Below are 17,396 nucleotides of genomic sequence, written 5' to 3'. Positions count from 1 at the left end.
GTGAGTGATCTTTAACACTGAGCACTTGAAAAAGAAAACCCCGAAGAAACCGAATTCTTTGATGTCTGGACGACAAGGAAGAAGATAGAAATGGCATCAGATAATGAACAGTGTAAATGTTTATCAGAAAGGGGCTGGTGGTCGGGACAAGTAGGAGGATCGCTTGAGTCCAGGAGTGCATCTCCACAAAAAAGTTAAAGGATTTTTTAACATTGGCCAGGCGTGGTGGCACACATCTGTGATCCCAGCTACTTGGGAGGCTGAGGCAGGAGGATTGCTTGAAGCCTAGGAGGTTGAGGCTGCAGTGAGCTGTGATCAAGCCACTGCACTCCAGCCTGGGTGACACAGCAAAATCCAGTCTCAAAAAATAATAATAATAATATTTTACATAACCAACCACTTCTAAAGATTAAAAAAACCCCCATGATTTAAAACCTCAGGTCCCTCAGGCAATCATACCAGATATCGAAACAAAACAATAACATAAGGACTGCAGTATTTATTTTATTTTTATATTATTTATTTATTCTTTGTTAGTTTGTTTTTGGAGTGTGGGTTTTGTTTTGTTTTTTGATTTTTTTATTTTGTTCTACTCAATTTTATTCTTATTGCTCAGGCTTGAGTGCAATGGCCTGTTCTCAGCTAACTCAACCTCCGCCTCTTGGGTTTGCGTGATGATGGTTCCACGTCATCAGCCCTCCGCCTCTTGGGTTTGGATGATGATGGGTCCACGTCATCGGCCCTCCGCCTCTTGGGTTTGCGTGATGATGGGTCCACGTCATCGGCCCTCCGCCTCTTGGGTTTGGATGATGATGGGTCCACGTCATCGGCCCTCCGCCTCTTGGGTTTGCGTGATGATGGGTCCACGTCACCGGCCCTCTGCCTCTTGGGTTTGCGTGATGATGGTTCCACGTCACCGACCCTCCGCCTCTTGGGTTCCGGTGATGATGTTTCCACATCAGCGGCCCTCGGCCTCTTGGGTTTGGGTGGTTTTTCTGCCTCAGCCTCCTGAGTAGCTAAGGGAGGTGTCTTGAGATTATCATCCGCTGAGGGTGGAGGTGAGGGTGGAGCTGAGGGTGGAGGTGAGGGTGGAGCTGAGGGTGGAGGTGAGGGTGGAGCTGAGGGTGGAGCTGAGGGTGGAGGTGAGGGTGGAGCTGAGGGTGGAGGTGAGGGTGGAGCTGAGGGTGGAGGTGAGGGTGGAGGTGAGGGTGGAGCTGAGGGTGGAGGTGAGGGTGGAGCTGAGGGTGGAGGTGAGGGTGGAGGTGAGGGTGGAGGTGAGGGTGGAGCTGAGGGTGGAGGTGAGGGTGGAGGTGAGGGTGGAGGTGAGGGTGGAGCTGAGGGTGGAGGTGAGGGTGGAAGTGGAGTGGTCAGACACTCGGGAGGTGTCTTGAGATTATCATCCGCTGAGGGTGGAAGGGGATACAGCACACACTTGGCAGGTGTCTTGAGATTATCATCCGCTGAGGGTGGAGCTGAGGGTGGAGCTGAGGGTGGAGGTGAGGGTGGAAGGGGAGTGGTCAGACACTCGGGAGGTGTCTTGAGATTATCATCCGCTGAGGGTGGAGCTGAGGGTGGAGCTGAGGGTGGAGCTGAGGGTGGAAGAGGAGTGAGGAGACACTCGGGAGGCGTCTTGAGATTATCATCCGCTGAGGGTGGAAGGGGATGGAGCGGACACTCGGGAGGTGTCTTGAGGCTCAGGGAGTTATCCATTATAGAACGTTGTTGAGTTGGAGGAGGTGGCTGGTGGCCCATCCTGTTTTTTAAAGTTTCAGCTGTGAGGTAGGGCCAGTGGGGCAATCCTGAAGAATGACGATGCTCCGCTGCCGCCATTCTGACCTGTGGGGACAAAGGAGGGAATGCTTTCACACATATCCATTTGATGGACAAAATTACCGCCACCAACACAGTCTGCACCTTCTGTTGCTGGTGATAGATTTTTGCACCTTTCCATCCTCCAGGTTTCAAAATAGCAGTATCAGTGTCATAATATCACCCTTCCACTGAGTACTGCCGACAGCTGGGGGGTAAAGAAAAGTCATTGGGACACACTGTTGTCTCCACATGCCACTGTGTCTGTCTGCAAATGTAGGCAGGCTGGGGTCCTGCCCCAGGGAAGACAGAGTCATAACAGAGTAATAAAGAAGCATGTTTGAGACACAGGAGTGTCTATGTCTATCCTCATTCCTCCCTCACAGCCATCACCAGAGCATGTTTCTTGCACCAGGTCAACAGACAGTAAGAGACAGTAAGAGAGGCATGAAAAGCCCATTGTCCACACATGTTGCAGCTTCTTTTTGGAGAATGTTTTCCAGGCCTTTTATGTTCTGTCTCTGATTCTCAGAACTCTGCAAGGTCAGTGTGACCACCCTGCTCCAAATCTAAGAAAACAGAGGTTTCTAGAGGAAGGAGAAATTGTGCCCAGGGTCACACAGCTTGCAAGAGGCAGAGTGGAAGTTGATTCCAGCTCTGCCTGCAGGACCCTCTCATTTCCCCTCTGTTTCCCTTCTTGACAAAGGATCTTCTTCACTCTGGAGGTGCCACCCATGAGAACAAAGAGCTCTGGAGAGATGTGGATTCCTGAAGAGCTGCAGGGGGACTGGGAGAGGGTTTTCTGACAGAACAATCTTATCTCAAGAAGTCAGTTAGGCATGGCTATAATATTTCTTTTCACTCCCAGGTAATACCAAATTGTAAGTGCACTAAGACATGAAGAATACTTTTGTCCATGGAAAAATGAGGTGGGAATTCTAAACAAAGCAAGTTTTAAAACTGTGTTTCACTTCAAGTGTACAAGTCCCATCACGTGTAATCATAGGACTCGGCAGCTTTTGAAGGTACAGAGGCCACACAAGAACCAGCTTAGCTGAGCATCATTTAAGGCCTTCATTTGGAATTGTCCCTGTGGGTAATAAGTTACATTCACTCTTCACTAATTTACAGTCAGGGCCCATTTGCTATTACAAATACGGGACCTCTGACACTCAGAATATTAGATCAGGGGCCCCACTGGGTGGGGATGAAAGTGTTTTTGCACAACATGGTTACCAACAGGGATGGGACTGTGATGCTTGTAGGCAGCCTTTCTCTCTGCCATCTCCCTCTGCAGGGCTTGAGCACAGAGCTGTAGGGAGAAAAATGTATCCATGTCCTGACCTGGCAGACTATGTCCAAAAGCAAGGAAAACAAGCAAACTTACCCAGTTGCAAAGAGGCTTTCTTGCAGAAGGGGGGATCTGAAAAAGCCAACACATGAGAAATTGAATGTTGAGAGAGTCTAAGGGCCGTGGCATCATCTGCATCAGCACTGAACTATCCTGCAACTGCGGGGAGGAAGCTCCTTACTTTGCATTTGTGGTAGTCCTCTGCCCGCCGCCGCAACGCTTGCGCACGTTGAAACATTTTCCTATGGATTACAATCACTTTCATCAGATAAAGCACCACTTTCAGGATGATTTTAAATAATCTGCCATATTTCTGTTATCCTCACAACTGTACCCTTACACAATCTATCTATACCTAGAAAACGTATTTCAGATGGCTATAAGAGTACAGTCTGAGCCGGTCACGGTGGCTGACGCCTGTAATCCCAGCACTCTGGGAGGGCGAGGCGGATGGATCATGAGGTCAGGAGATTGAGACCATTGTGGCTAATATGGTGAAACCCCTTCTCTACTAAAAATACAAAAAATTAGCCAGGTGTGGTGGCAGGCACCTGTAATCCCAGCTACTCGGGAGGCTGAGGCAGGGGAATCACTTGAACCTGGGAGGCGGAGGTTGCAGTGAGCCAAGATCACGTCATTGCACTCCAGCCTGGGTGACACAGCGAGACTCCATCTCAGAAAAACAAAAACAAAAACAGAAACAAAAACAAAAAAACTGTACAGTCTGATCCAAACTGTTGCTATATTGATTCCTCCTCTTGCTTACTGCCTGCTGACTTCTGAGATGATAGTTTCCTTCCCCATTCTCAGTATATCCCTAATTCATCCTTCATTGAGCATCTTTTATCATAAAGCTGTATTCTCTTTGTATTAATATCCTTACCGTGTTTCACAGGGCAGAAACAGCTGGGCTTATAAACAGGCATAGTCCTTTTGAAGGATGTGGTTGATCCTACAACAACACACTTTCCTAAGGATGACAACAACTCACCCCACCCCTAGAATGGCTGGTATGAACCGAGTTTCCACACAGTCTAGCTGGCAATGGGGTCAGGAGACGTTTTGCTACTTCACATCTTTTGGTCACTGGTAAATATTAAGGTACTTTGTTTTCTGTTTTGTGAACTCTCTCTCTCTCTCACGATATGTCTTCTGACCATTTGTTTCTATTTCTGCATTTACTGGGTCTAAACATTGTACAAAGGTTAAAAACAACACTCCAATGGGCATTTCCCAGGAGGGTGGGGTTCAGTTTCTGAACTCACTTGTAGGTGTGTATTTCTTTCATAGCCAATTTCCCATTTTCCTCTGCCTCTGATAACTACCTCTCCTTTTCTGCATGCTCACATTCTTTCATGCTTAGTTTCCTCAGATTAGAAGGGAGAGAGATGCACACACATGATCCACCAGCCCGTGTGGGATTCCCTCTGCCCTTCTGGCATCTGAAGGCTGTGATTCAAAGATCCCCCCTGCAACCTTTCCACAAATGAACCAACTGATTCTCACAACCGAAGGGAGAATTGACACCTCCCATTGAGGGACAAAAAAAAAGTCACACTCTGGCCTGCTGGCAAGTCACCTGTCATTTCCAGCTCATCTTCATAGTTCCATAGTTAGTCCTATTCTTTAGTAAATATAAAGACTATTAAAAGCTTCTATGAGGTGCACTATGTGTGTTTCTGGGGTCAGTCTTGTGCTTGACACAGCGAAAGCTCATTTTAGTTCAGTGTGAAAAACCAGACCTCACCAATTCATCACAACTAACTCCATCAGAAGCAGAGGATTGCTCCTCATCTGACTCCTCCTGTGTGAGACCTGATTCTCAGTCAGAGGCTGATGCCGGAACTGAGACCATCAGCCATAGAGAGATCCTTCCAGAATATGGTGTCATTAACCCCGCAGTTCACTACTGCACTTTGCCATCATTCAGGACTGGAACTCTCGTCATCCACTTTAAAGATCCTGGTTGAGAGAAAAGGCAATCTGAATGCTGGGCGCATCTATTGAATTACAAATGATCGGAATGGCTCCTAAGTCAGGGTGTTATGTCCTGAAAATACGTGACAACGGCAAACCATCCACCCTGGTGTTGACTGACTTTAACAAGGTTCAGTTCACAGAGATTGAGGGCCGAAAAAGGAAACGGCCTAAAAAGGATAAGTTTGCTGTGTTGCCCTCACACCACTTGATTCACGGTCCTGATCCTAAGGATCTCATCTGATACTTGGTTTTATAGGAAGGATGTGTAAAATTCCCAGAACGCTAGGAAACAGGGACGAAAACACTTCAAAGAGAAAGTTAATGAACTTGTTTCTGACCACAGGGCATCCTTCAGCACATGCTGTCTGGAGTGGCCTCAAACAAGGAGTGTGTGGTGAGGTGCTGAGAATGCAATGGGAGCAGGGTCCTGTCCCCACGCTAAAGAAGCTCACAGTTTAATGCAAATGAGAAGCCAGTGAGGACATCACTACTCCTGCTGTGCACTTGGGAACTAGAAACACAAAACCTGACTCTGGAGGGAAGCTAAGGAAGCATTCTACTCTTGAGTTGACATAAGTGCGTCTGAAGCTTCTGATCTCCGATGAGAACAATGAGGGACACCAAACAGAATATAAAACCCATGATTGAATACATCAAATTGCTAACATGGCAGTAAACAGACATGAGGTGAAGATGGAGAAGAAGGAAACCCAGGACGAAAGTCAGCCTCGCATTTGGAACCCATTTCCCTGAGTTTCATTGCTGAATTCCAGAAGGAACTACTGAGATGCAAAGAAGCACAGCAGCTTTTGCACACATGCGTGGGATTAGATGGAAAACAAGTGGATTGAGGGTCTGCCAATGAAAGCGACCCATACTGAAGTCCACTGGCTCTGGTTGAGACCCAGAAGAGTCATGCATCAGAATAGAGGTGGACAGGAAATACCCTGGCCTTTGTAGGGACTGAGCCTGCACCGACGACCTCAATTGCAGCCTGTATGGAGGACCCCTGACCATCCCCCAGAAGTAGACTCCCATCTCTTCTGCAGCAAGATAACATGCTACTAGGCCTCAATTCATTGCTAAATATTTTTTAACAAGTATCTCACGTTTAACAACAAAAGATCAGTCATATGGCAGCAAAATACAATGTAATATGACCAAAACATGAAAGACTGTGAAAATGAATCTGGAGGTGACCCAAGCATTGAATTCAACAATCCAGGCTGGGTGTGGTGGCTCACACTGGGAGGCTGAGGTAGGCAGATCACCTGAGGTCAGGAGTTCAAGACTAGCCTGGCCAACATGGTGAACCCCTGTCTCTACTAAAATTACAAAAATTGGGCTGGGCACGGTGGCTCATGCCTGTAATCCCAGCACATTGGGAGGCCGAGGTGTGCGGATCATGATGTCAGGAGTTCTAGACCAGCTTGGCCAATATGGTGAAACCCCGCCTCTACTAAAAATACAAAAATTATCCGGGCATGGTGGCATATGCCTGTAGTCCCAGCTACTCAAGAGGCTGAGGGATAAGAATCGCTTGAACCTGGGAGGTGGAGGTTGCAGCGAGCCAAGATCATGCCACTGCACTCTAGCCTGGGTGACAGAGTGAGACTCTGTCTCAAAAAAAAAAAAAAAAAAAAAAAAATTGGCCAAATGTGGTGGCACACACCTGTAATCCAAGCTACTCGGGAAGCTGAGGCAGAATTGCTTCAAACTGGGAGGCAGAGGTTGCAGTGAGCCAAGATTGCACCATAGCACTCCAGCCTGGGTGACAGAGCGAGACTCTATCTCAATATTAAAAAAAAAAAAAAAAAGGCTGGCTGTGGTGGCTCACGCCTCTAATCCCAGCACTTTGGGAGGCTGGGGCAGGTGGATTACCTGAGGTCAGAAGTTCGAGACCAGCCTGGACAACATGGTGAAACCCCATCTCTAGTAAAAATACAAAAATTAGCTGGGCGTGGTGGTGGGCACCTGTAATCCCAGCTACTTGGGAGGCTGAGGCAGGAGAATCGCTTGAACCCAAAAGGCAGTGAGCTGAGATTGTGCCATTGCACTACAGCCTGGGCAACAACAGCAAAGCTCCATCTCCGGAAAAAAAAAAAAAGAGAGAGAGAGAAAGGAAAACCAATGCCAGTACTAGCAACTCCTCTTCCCCCGAAAAAATGACAAACAAGAATGTAGGAAGGGAAAGGAATTATACAGCTTAAACTAATGAAGCAGAAAGGACAAACTCAATTTTGAGCCCACTGAATTTGCCACAAATATTGTAGAAAATATTCTCAAGGACTTTACAGTTGTCTACTTTGATTGGCACATGGTTCGCACAACAGTATTTGTGTCAAGGCACATCTTACTGTTTTTTGGCGGTCTTCCTCTTTCCATTGATTTTGTCATGATGGTTGACTTTTGTTGTCACCTTCATCTTATGGATTTTAGCTCGAACTTTGGTTTTCACATGTCTCCGTAGAGTAATGACGTCTTTCCGGCCAATTTTATTTCCTGGAAAGGAAGAAACTCTTTTCTTTGTGTGCATACAAATGGACCTCAGCCCTTGGTGAGAGTGAGGAGAGGAGAAGGTGAGAAACCTGAGGGCAAGAAGCTGTTCTTTCCCTTTCCAGGGCAAACTCATTTCCACACTATGGGGACTCCAACAGAGCCATACCTTCCTGTCTACGGCGGTTGGACCTCCTGGCTCTCTGCTGTACATCTGTGGATCCATCATGTCCATTTTCAGACTGGAAGATAGTCTTCAGGAAAGACACCTAGGAAATAATAATATAAGAATGACGGCTGGGCACGGTGGCTCATGCGTATAATCCCAGTACTTTGGGAGGCCGAGGCAGGTGGATCACGGGGTCAGGAGTTCAAGACCAGCCTGGCCAAGATGGTGAAACCCCGTCTCTACTAAAAATACAAAAATTAGCCGGGCATGGCAGCGGGCGCCTGTAATCTGAGCTACTCGGGAGGCTGAGGCAGAGAAGCGTTTGAAGCTGGGAGGCGGAGGTTGCAGTGAGCCGAGATCACACCACTGCACTCCAGCCTGAGCGACAGAATGAGACTCTGTCACACACACACACACACACACACACAAGAATGACATGAGGCTGGCACGGTGGCTCACTCCTGTAATCCCAGCACTTTGGGAGGCCGAGGCAGGCGGATCACCTGAGGTCGGGAGTTTGAGACCAGCCTCACCAACATGCAGAAACGCTGTCTCTGCTAAAAATACAAAATTAGCCAGGCATGGTGGTGCATGCCTGTAATCCCAGCTAGTCAGGAGGCTGAGGCAGGAGAATCACTTGAACCCAGCAGGAAAAGGTTGTGGTGAGCTGAGATTGTGCCATTGCACTCCAACCTGGGCAACAAAATTGAAACTCTGTCTCAAAAAAAAAAAAAAAAAAGACCAGGTGCAGTAGCTTACGCCTGTAATCCCAGCACTTTGGGAGGCTGAGGCGGGTGAATCACAAGGTCAAGAGATGGAGACCATCCTGGGCAACATGGTGAAACCCAGTCTCTACTAAAAATACAAAAATTAGCTGAGCATGGTGATGCACGCCTGTAGTCCCAGCTACTTGGGAGGCTGAGGCAAGAGAACTGCTTGAACTCAGGAGGCAGAGGTTGCAGTGAGCCAAGATCCCACCACTGCACTCCAGCCTGGTGACAGAGTGAGACTCCGTCTCAAAAAAAAAAAAAAAAAATGACATGAATATACTTCACACAGCGGAACTGTACACTTCAACACGGTTAGATGGTAATTATCATCTTATAAGTATTTTACCACAGGTTAACATGTTTCACAACTTGAAAAGGAAGTAATTACCTTCAGCTCTCTGAGTTCTAGAATTTGTAACATTTCACCCCCTGCTCCTTCCTGATCTGCACTGGAGCATCTTCCTTCTGTCCCTGCTCTACTCAGAGTTCACTTTCCCTTCCCTCACATCAGCTTCGTGGAGGCTGGTTTGAACTTAACGCAAAACATTCTCACTAATGACTGAATTCCCACCAAGATTTCCATATTATCACAGTATGCTTTTAATCTTCGAAGATATTAAATATTTGTTCTCATCATAGCTAAAATGCAATGCAAATCCCATCTCAGATGTGGGTCAGATACCTATGAATCTCCTGAGGTAGTCATTGAAATGACTTTTTTCTTGAGACGGAGTGTCACTCTCAACCATGCTGAAGTGCAGTGGCGCTACCTTGGCTCACGGCAACCTCCACCTCCCAGATTCAAGCGATTCTTCTGCCTCGGCCTCCCAAGTAGCTGGGATTACAAGTGCCTGCTACCATGCCTGCCTAATTTTTGTCTTTTTAGTAGAGATGGGGTTTCACCATGTTGGCCCATCTGGTCTTGAACTCCTGACCTCAAGTGATCCATCTGCCTCAGCCTCCCAAAGTGCTGGGATTACAGGCATGAGCCACCACACCTGGCCTGAAATAATATCTTTCAAATTCTTTGTAGAATTTGTTTTTTCCTGATTTCTGCACATAGGATTAAAAAAAAAATCATGTACTAGGATTTCAAGAGAAGCAATGGGTAATCTAAAAAGATGAAAAGAGCAACCACGTCTATCCCACAGCTACTGCTGGATTTCATAGGAAAGGTAGCTGGCCCAGTTTGGAGCTAGGAGAAATGTCAAACACATGAAGAAATGAGAAGCAAAGAAATGCCATCACGCATGAATGCTTCATGGCACCCATGATGTCCCTGCTTAGGAGGTAATGGTATAGATGACTAGATGACAAGGACAAAGATGAGAGGTGCGAAGTTGTCCAAGTCCAACAGCTCAACTGAACTTTCCTAAATGGAATTGTTAAAAAGTGGTAAATTTAAAAACTTCCCCTGGCTCACATGGTGGCTCACGCTGGTAATCCCAGCACTTTGGGAGGCTGAGGCGGGTGGATCATTTGAGGTCGGGTTTTGAGAGTAGCCTGGCCAGCATGGTCAAACCCCGATTCTACTAAAAATACAAAAATTAGCTGGGCATGGTGGTGGGCACCTGTAATCCCAGCTACTTGAGAGGCTGAGGCAGGGGAATCACTTGAAGCCAGGAGGTGGAGCTTGCAGTGAGCCGAGGTCACACCATTATACTCCAGCCTGGGCAACAGAGGGAGACTCGTCTTGGGGGTGAGAAAAGAAAAAAAAAAAAAAAAAAGCTTCCTCCAATTTATACCGAAAATTCTGTGTTCAGGACTAAGTGGCATAGAGAATGTTAAATGTGCCTAGATATCTTCATAACTCATATATTTTCTGTTTTCTACATATCTTGAAAGGCAGTGCCAAATGACGTGTAATTATCTAGGTGGTAAAACTGAAACATACTTCCTCTTCCCTTGAATATAAAAAAGCCTTGTGGTATTAGTACTTTTATCTTGGATCATTGTTCAGAAGGAGATTCAGCCCCCAGACGACCACATTTTTACTGTCATGAATGGCAAGACAAAATGTAGAGCTCAACTTACCCAAAGGAAAAAAGGCTCAAAAGACAAATTATGGCACAACTTAGCAGCCAAATTCTTACCAAGTACAGACTTTTGACATACTGATCTCTCTCCAGTTGCAAGTGGGAACATGCACTTTGAATGATGTCATTCAAAATTACCCTGCCCAGACACACTTTTCATTGATTCTCTTGGAGGGCAGTTCTAAGAGATTCTCTGGGGCTTTCTCTGCATCATGAGACGCAGTGCAGTTCTGCCCTTCACCTTCCGGCAGTTTGTCACCTCGTCCCTATGACCTCAGAGGAACTTTGTCTCAGGCCAATTGTTTGTTCCTTGGGCTCTTTCATTTCCCCTAAAAATCATTTGCTGCCCCTCTAAATGGCCTACATCTCCATCTATCTCCCTCTCCCCTCAGAAGAGGGTGCTCTTTAAGCATCAACCATCCAGCCCTTCTAGCAGTCTCATTTTTCAGCTGGTTCCCATGTTTATGCCTGTTCTATGTTTTTCTTTTCCTGTTAAGCTGTCTGTTGTCAGCTCATTTCTGCAGTGAATCTTCAGAGAGGAGACTGGAAGCTTTCCTTCCACCCATACGATAGAACTATAAAGCAGAAGAGTTTAGAAAGAATTTCCTATTTAAGTGACGAAACCTCATACTCCATTTGTGACAAATAGCACAAAGGTTAAAAAAACTTATTTTTGACCAAAAGCTCTGTTGACATTCTATTAAACAAACACTGACCTATTTAATTTTCATAATGTAAATGGCAGATATTTTCATAATTCTTATGCTAATAAATCATTTCCCTGATTTTTTGGGTAAAACCACATATTCATAATGAAGTCCAGAAACGTGAATTGTTTTATATAATTTATTCTTATTTGTGATTACAAGTATACCTCTACAGAAAGTTAGTATACTCACCCAAAGGTAAACTGTCCAGAGGGTAATGACAACTTTATAACTTCTCAGAAATTCAATAATGATACCTAACCAAGGACTTCCACCAAAGTCAGTCCCACGATGATGATGGTCAGCCAGAGTATTGATAACCTGGAATAATAATAGTTGAAATAATGAAAAGGTCAATGACACCGACAATATTTCACTCAGAAAGAATCATCCTTAGAAACCGTAAACCTCCTCCAAAAGGTAACCACATCCCTCAGATATCACTGTGGGATTCCACTGCTACAAAAAAGAACAGAAGTTAGAAGTCACATGTTTTTCAGATGGCTAGTAGTGTTTTTAGGCATTGCAAATGTGGGGTGTTGTCTTTCTTGGTATAAAGCAGGGATATCCAATCTTTTGACTTCCCTGCCTATATTAAAAGAAGCAAAGTTGTCTTGAGCCACACATAACATACACTAACACTAACAATAGCTGATGATCTAAAAAAAACCTCTCTTTTTTTTGAGACAGAGTTCCGCTCCACTCAGTCGCCCAGGCTGGAGTGCAGTGGTGCAATCTCGGCTCACTGCAACCGCCAGCTCCTGGGCTCAAGCCATTCTCCTCCCTCAGCCTCCCGAGTAGCTGAGATTACAGGTCTCTGCCACCATGCCTGACTAATTTTTGTATTTTTAGTAGAGATGAGGTTTCACCATGTTGGCCAGTCTGGCCTTGAACTCCTGACAGGCGATCTGCCTGCCTCGGCCTCCCAAAGTGCTGGGATTACAGGTGTGAGCCACCGTGCCCGGCCATTTTTTTGTTTTTGTTTTTGTTTGTTGTTTTTGAGATGGGGTCTCACTCTGTCACCCAGGCTGGAGTGCAGTGGTGTGCTCTTGGCTCACTGCAACCTCTGCCTCTCAGGTTCAAGTGATTCTCCTGCCTCAGCCTCCTGAGTAGCTGGGAGTACAGGTGCCTGACAGTGCACTCAGCAAATTTTTGTATTTTTTGTGGAGATGGGGTTTTGCCATGTTGGTCAGGGTGGTCTCGAACTCCTGACCTCAGGTAATCTGCCCGCCTCAGCCCCCCAGAGTGCTGGGATTACAGGCATGAGCCACTGTACCTGGCCAAAATCTCCTAATGTTTTAAGAAAGTTTACAAATTTGTGTTGAACTGCATTCAAAACTGTCCTGGGCCACATGCAGCCCGTCACTGATGGCTAAGACAAGCTAAGTATAAAGTAATTATCTTATCTTTTCTTTTCTTTTTGTTTTGAGACAAAGTTTTGCTCTGTCACCCAGGCTAGATTGCAGTGGCATGATCTCAGCTCACTGCAACCTCCGCCTCCCGGGTTCAAGCGATTCTCCTGCCTCAGCTACTGAGTAACTGGGATTACAGGCGCCTGCCACCACGCTCGGCTAATTTTTGTATTTTTAGTAGAAACAGGGTTTCACCATCTTGGCCAGGCTGGTCTGCAACTCCTGACCTCATGATCCACCTGCCTCGGCCTCCCAAAGTGCTGGGAATACAGGTGTGAGCCACTGCACCTGGCCAGTAGTTATCTTTTCTTTAAAGTTATTTACTTGTTTTTTAAATTGATGTATAGCATTGGATGCATTTATTATATATCACATGGTAAAAGAATCCCTCTAAATAATACTTCTCTCTTGGATTATATGAATCTTTGTCATTTAAATCTCAGCATAAGTAAAAAAAAAAAACACAATGAAGAGATTACTTCATTCACAAATAAGTATCAAATTTTAGTGCTTAAAAATTAACAAGGTGGGCCGGGCGTGGTGGCTCACGCCTGCAATCCCAGCACTTTGGGAAGCCAAGGTGGGTGGACCAGAGATCAGGAGACTGAGACCATCCTAGCTAACACGGTGAAACCCATCTCTACTAAAAATACAAAAAATTAGCAGGGCATGGTGGCGTGTGCCTATAGTTCCAGCTACTTGGGAGGCTGAGGCAGAAGAATCACTTGAACCCGGGAGGCAGAGGTTGCAGTGAGCCGAGATCGCACCACTGCACTTCAGCCTGGGTGACAGAGCGAGACTCTGTCTCAAAAAAAAAAAAAAAAAAAAAAAAAAAAATTACCAAGGTGGAGATCATGAAAATGGCATGAATAGTGTGGGATTTCTCTAAGATTGTTGATATTAATTCCATTAGACTCTTATGTGAGTGAAGACGAAGACTTCCCCTGAGTAAGTTCAGACAGCTTGTGATAACATTTCTACATGGATTCCTCAGGATTTAACTATATATTCTTGAAAACATCTCAATTTTCAATGTTTCTTTCAAGATGGTGAATTAAACAGAGATAGCCCTTCAACAGGTTGAACTCAGCATATGCTGAGTCTGAAATGGAAATGATGGAGTTAGAGAACCATACAACAATGGTAATGATTTCAGAAACATGGTGTTGAGCAGAACAAAGCAGACACAAAAGAGTACCTATGGCATGGCATGCATCTGTATACGCGAAATTCCAGAATAAGCAAGCTAACCTATGATAAGAAAGAAACTGGCTGGGAAGAGTGAGAGTTCACTTTCTGGGGTGACATAATAGTGTAGATCTTGGCTGGGCACGGTGGTTCACGCCTGTAATCCCAACGCTTTGGGAGGCCGAGGCGGGCGGATCACCTGAGGTCGGGAGTTCAAAACCAGCCTGACCAACATGGAGAAACCCTATCTCTACTAAAAATACAAAATTAGCTGGGAGTGGTGGCACATGTCTGTAATCCCAGCCACTCGGGAGGCTGAGGCAGGAGAATTGCTCGAACCTGCGAAGCAGAGGTTGCGGCGAGCTGATATTGCCCCATTGCACTCCAGCCTGGGCAACAAGGGAGAAACTGTCTCAAAAAAAAAATAAATAAATAAAATAATGTAGATCTTGAAAGGGGGTTGGTTTATGCTGGTGTATGTACTTTCCAAAGTTAGTAAACTTACACTTAAGGTTATATATTTTGGCCAGGCGTGGTGGCCCACGCCTGTAATCCCAGCACTGGGAGGCTGAGGCAGGCGGATCACGAGGTCAAGAGATGGAGACTATCCTGGCGAACATGGTGAAACCCCGTCTCTACTAAAAATACAAAAATTAGCCAGGCGTTGTAATCTGAGCTACTCAGGAGGCTGAGGCAGGACAATTGCTTGAACCCCAGAAGTGGAGGTTGCAGTGAGCCGAGATCTTGCCACTGCACTCCAGCCTGGGCGACAGAGTGAGACTCTGTCTAAAAAAAAAAAAAAAAAAAAAAAAGTCATCAAACCAGATGACACAAATCAAATGACATTTCACTTTGTTTTGGTCCATTTTGTTTGTTAGAGACAAGAGTGCAGCGGGGCCATCTTGGCTCACTGCAATGTCCAGCTCCTGGGCCCAAGCAATCCTCTCACCTCAGCCTCTCCAGTAACTGGGATAACAGGTACACACCACCAGGCCCAACTAATCTCTTTTGGAATTTTTTGTAGAGATGGGGTTTCGCTATGATGCCCTGGCTAGTCTTCAACTCCTGGACTCAAGTGATCTGCCCACCTCGGCCCCCTAAAGTGCTGGGATTACAGGCCTGAGCTGTGTAATTTCATGCCGTGTGACACAGCCCAGTAAAAAGGAAGAAACCCCACGGGTCCAGCGTCTACTCACAGAGATGCACTGATGGCTGATAAATTCCAGCAGGAGCCCAAAGAGGAGCCAAAAGAGCATCCACTGCACCCGCATGTCCTGGTCCTTTCAGGGCGCCCTGAGGCGGCCAGGACAGAGGTGGAGGTGGCTTAGGGCAGGGGGGAGGGAAGGGGACGGGGACCGGGCCAGGATCTGAGTTGGGGAGGGGGAGGGGAGGGGGAGGGGAAAGGGAGGGGAAGGGGGGAAATAAGGGAAGGGAAAGGAGGAGAAGGGGGCTGTTGGGCACCTGGAGGAGGTGGAGGAGGAGGAGGAGAAGAAGAAAGGGGTCTGGGAAAGGATCCGGTTCAAATTAAGTTCTCAAGCGCTGGTGGAAGGTTTAGCTACAGGTCACGGAGAAGATCAGGGAAGCAACAGGACACGCGGGGCAAGGGAGCGTGAGGCTTAGGAGCAATCAGAGGGAGACAAACGTTCTGCTATCCACCAAACCTTCGGTCTGGGCCCTCCCTTAGCAACCCTGGGGCTTTATACTCCCTCTCCACCAATCCCTGATGACCCCGGTGGTGCCTCACAATGGACAATGCCAAGTAGCTCCCGCATCATTCCAATGACCCCTCCCCCATCTCAGTCTTCCACTCTCCTCCCAAGGACAGGTCCTCTCTGGAACCTTCACAAACCTGATTTCTGGTCCTCCCCAACCAGCTCCCTGTCCCTGCTTCTGGGCGCTCCTTCCTTCCTGAGCTCCCAGGGTTCCTCAAGGTCACTTTTGGCGACAAAACATAAAAAACAAATGATGGCAGGATGGCAGGAAGAACCTCATACCCAAGCAGAGTGCCAGGTTTTACAGCCTCCGCTCAGCCATTCATATCCTAAGCAACAAAACATCAGCAGGATGCGGAAGGTCCCGATAGTAAACCATCTCCATCACATTCATGTAGCCATCCGTCCATCAACCTGTATCTCAGGAACAAATGTAGATACATTCATTTTAAGCATGCATGGTATATTTACAAAAATTAACCTGACTTATTTTGTTCCAGCAAATCTCAATATATTTGAGAGCAATCAAATCACACAGCATGTTTCTGATCATATAACTATGCTAGAAGTCAATGATTAAAAGCTAATTCAAAATTATTATTTGCTTGGAAATTCAAAGTGCTCTTATAAGACATAAACATAAGAAAGAATCCAAAATGAAACAAGTTGCCTTTCAACTCAATGATAAGATCATAACATGGCAATAAAATGTCTCCCTCCGGCCTGGGAATTCCTCTGTGTGGCACAAGGTTGTGTGATCTCAAATCACCCCTAACCCACCTAGACATTTTAACATCCGAAACCGAGTGATGATGTCCTTATCTATATCATCTTACTGCCCGTGTGTGTGGACTTTAAATTCTGAACCCAAATGAGGGGGAGAAAACCAAGTTGACTTTCATGATTGACCTCTCAGGGATGTCCAAGGAATCTGTGCATTTCAAGAAACAAAGTTCATCAGCTTCTCTCCTAAGGTATTTGCCCACAATACCCAGAGGGCTTGGCAGCATCATGTGTGATGCGTGGGGAGCTCCAAGCAGGTGGGCAGGACCCAGGGGCCTGGTGACCAGGACAGACCCCCACTGTCCATCACCTTTCCTGGCCCTGTCCTCAGCTAAACTTCCCACAGGCCTTCTGCCCGATCAGAGTGTGCCCAAACTCTCTCAGGCCTCTGGCAGCTGAAAACCACTGCTTTAAATCCCTTTACCATTTACTATGACATACGGTTATTGTAAACAGGAAATATTCTATTGATGCTACAAATGGAAAGCCAATGCCTTTACCATAAATAGAAAAACAACCCTAAGAAACAAGCAAAACAAAAACAAAACAGGGGCTGGGGTGTGATGGCTCATGCCTGTAATCCCAGCACTTTGGGAGGCCGAGGTGGGCGGATCACAAGGTCAGGAGTTCCAGACCAGCCTGGCCAATATGGTGAAACCCTGTCTCTAATAAAATACAAAAATTAGCCGGGTGTGGTGGTGGGCGCCTGTAGTCCCACCTACTTGGGAGGCTGAGGCAGGAGAATAGTTTGAACTGGGGAGGCAGAGTCTGCAGTGAGCCGAGATTGCACCACTGCACTCCAGCCTAGGTGACAGAGCGAGACTCTGTCTCAAAAACAGCAACAACTACAAATAAACAAAAAACAGGGTTAACAAAAGTATGGAATTCAATTCTATTTGTATGCTGCAGCCATGTTCCAGCCCTAGATTTGGCTGGGCATGGTGGCTTACACCTGTAATCCCAGCACTTTGGGAGGCTGAGGC

The 17,396-nt window shown here is 46.4% G+C and overlaps 1 protein-coding gene across 1 annotated transcript; it reads right to left on the bottom strand.

The window, feature by feature from the left end:
* Positions 1-498: 498 nt before the first annotated feature.
* Positions 499-16,183, bottom strand: LOC129135253 (nuclear pore complex-interacting protein family member A7). The gene is made up of 8 exons (XM_054668713.2): positions 15,768-16,183; positions 15,115-15,211; positions 11,511-11,639; positions 7,806-7,905; positions 7,498-7,642; positions 3,342-3,402; positions 3,197-3,232; positions 499-1,836 (listed from the first exon to the last, which is right to left on the bottom strand). Exons 2-8 carry the CDS (start codon positions 15,187-15,189, stop codon positions 643-645), a joined length of 1,740 nt encoding a protein of 579 aa, XP_054524688.1. The 5' UTR covers positions 15,190-15,211; positions 15,768-16,183; the 3' UTR covers positions 499-642.
* Between the last annotated feature and the right edge of the window lie 1,213 nt (positions 16,184-17,396).

Source organism: Pan troglodytes, chromosome 18 (assembly GCF_028858775.2).
Source record: "Pan troglodytes isolate AG18354 chromosome 18, NHGRI_mPanTro3-v2.0_pri, whole genome shotgun sequence".
Classification (NCBI taxonomy): Eukaryota; Metazoa; Chordata; class Mammalia; order Primates; family Hominidae; genus Pan; species Pan troglodytes.
This window is presented reverse-complemented; position numbering and strand designations above follow the sequence as displayed.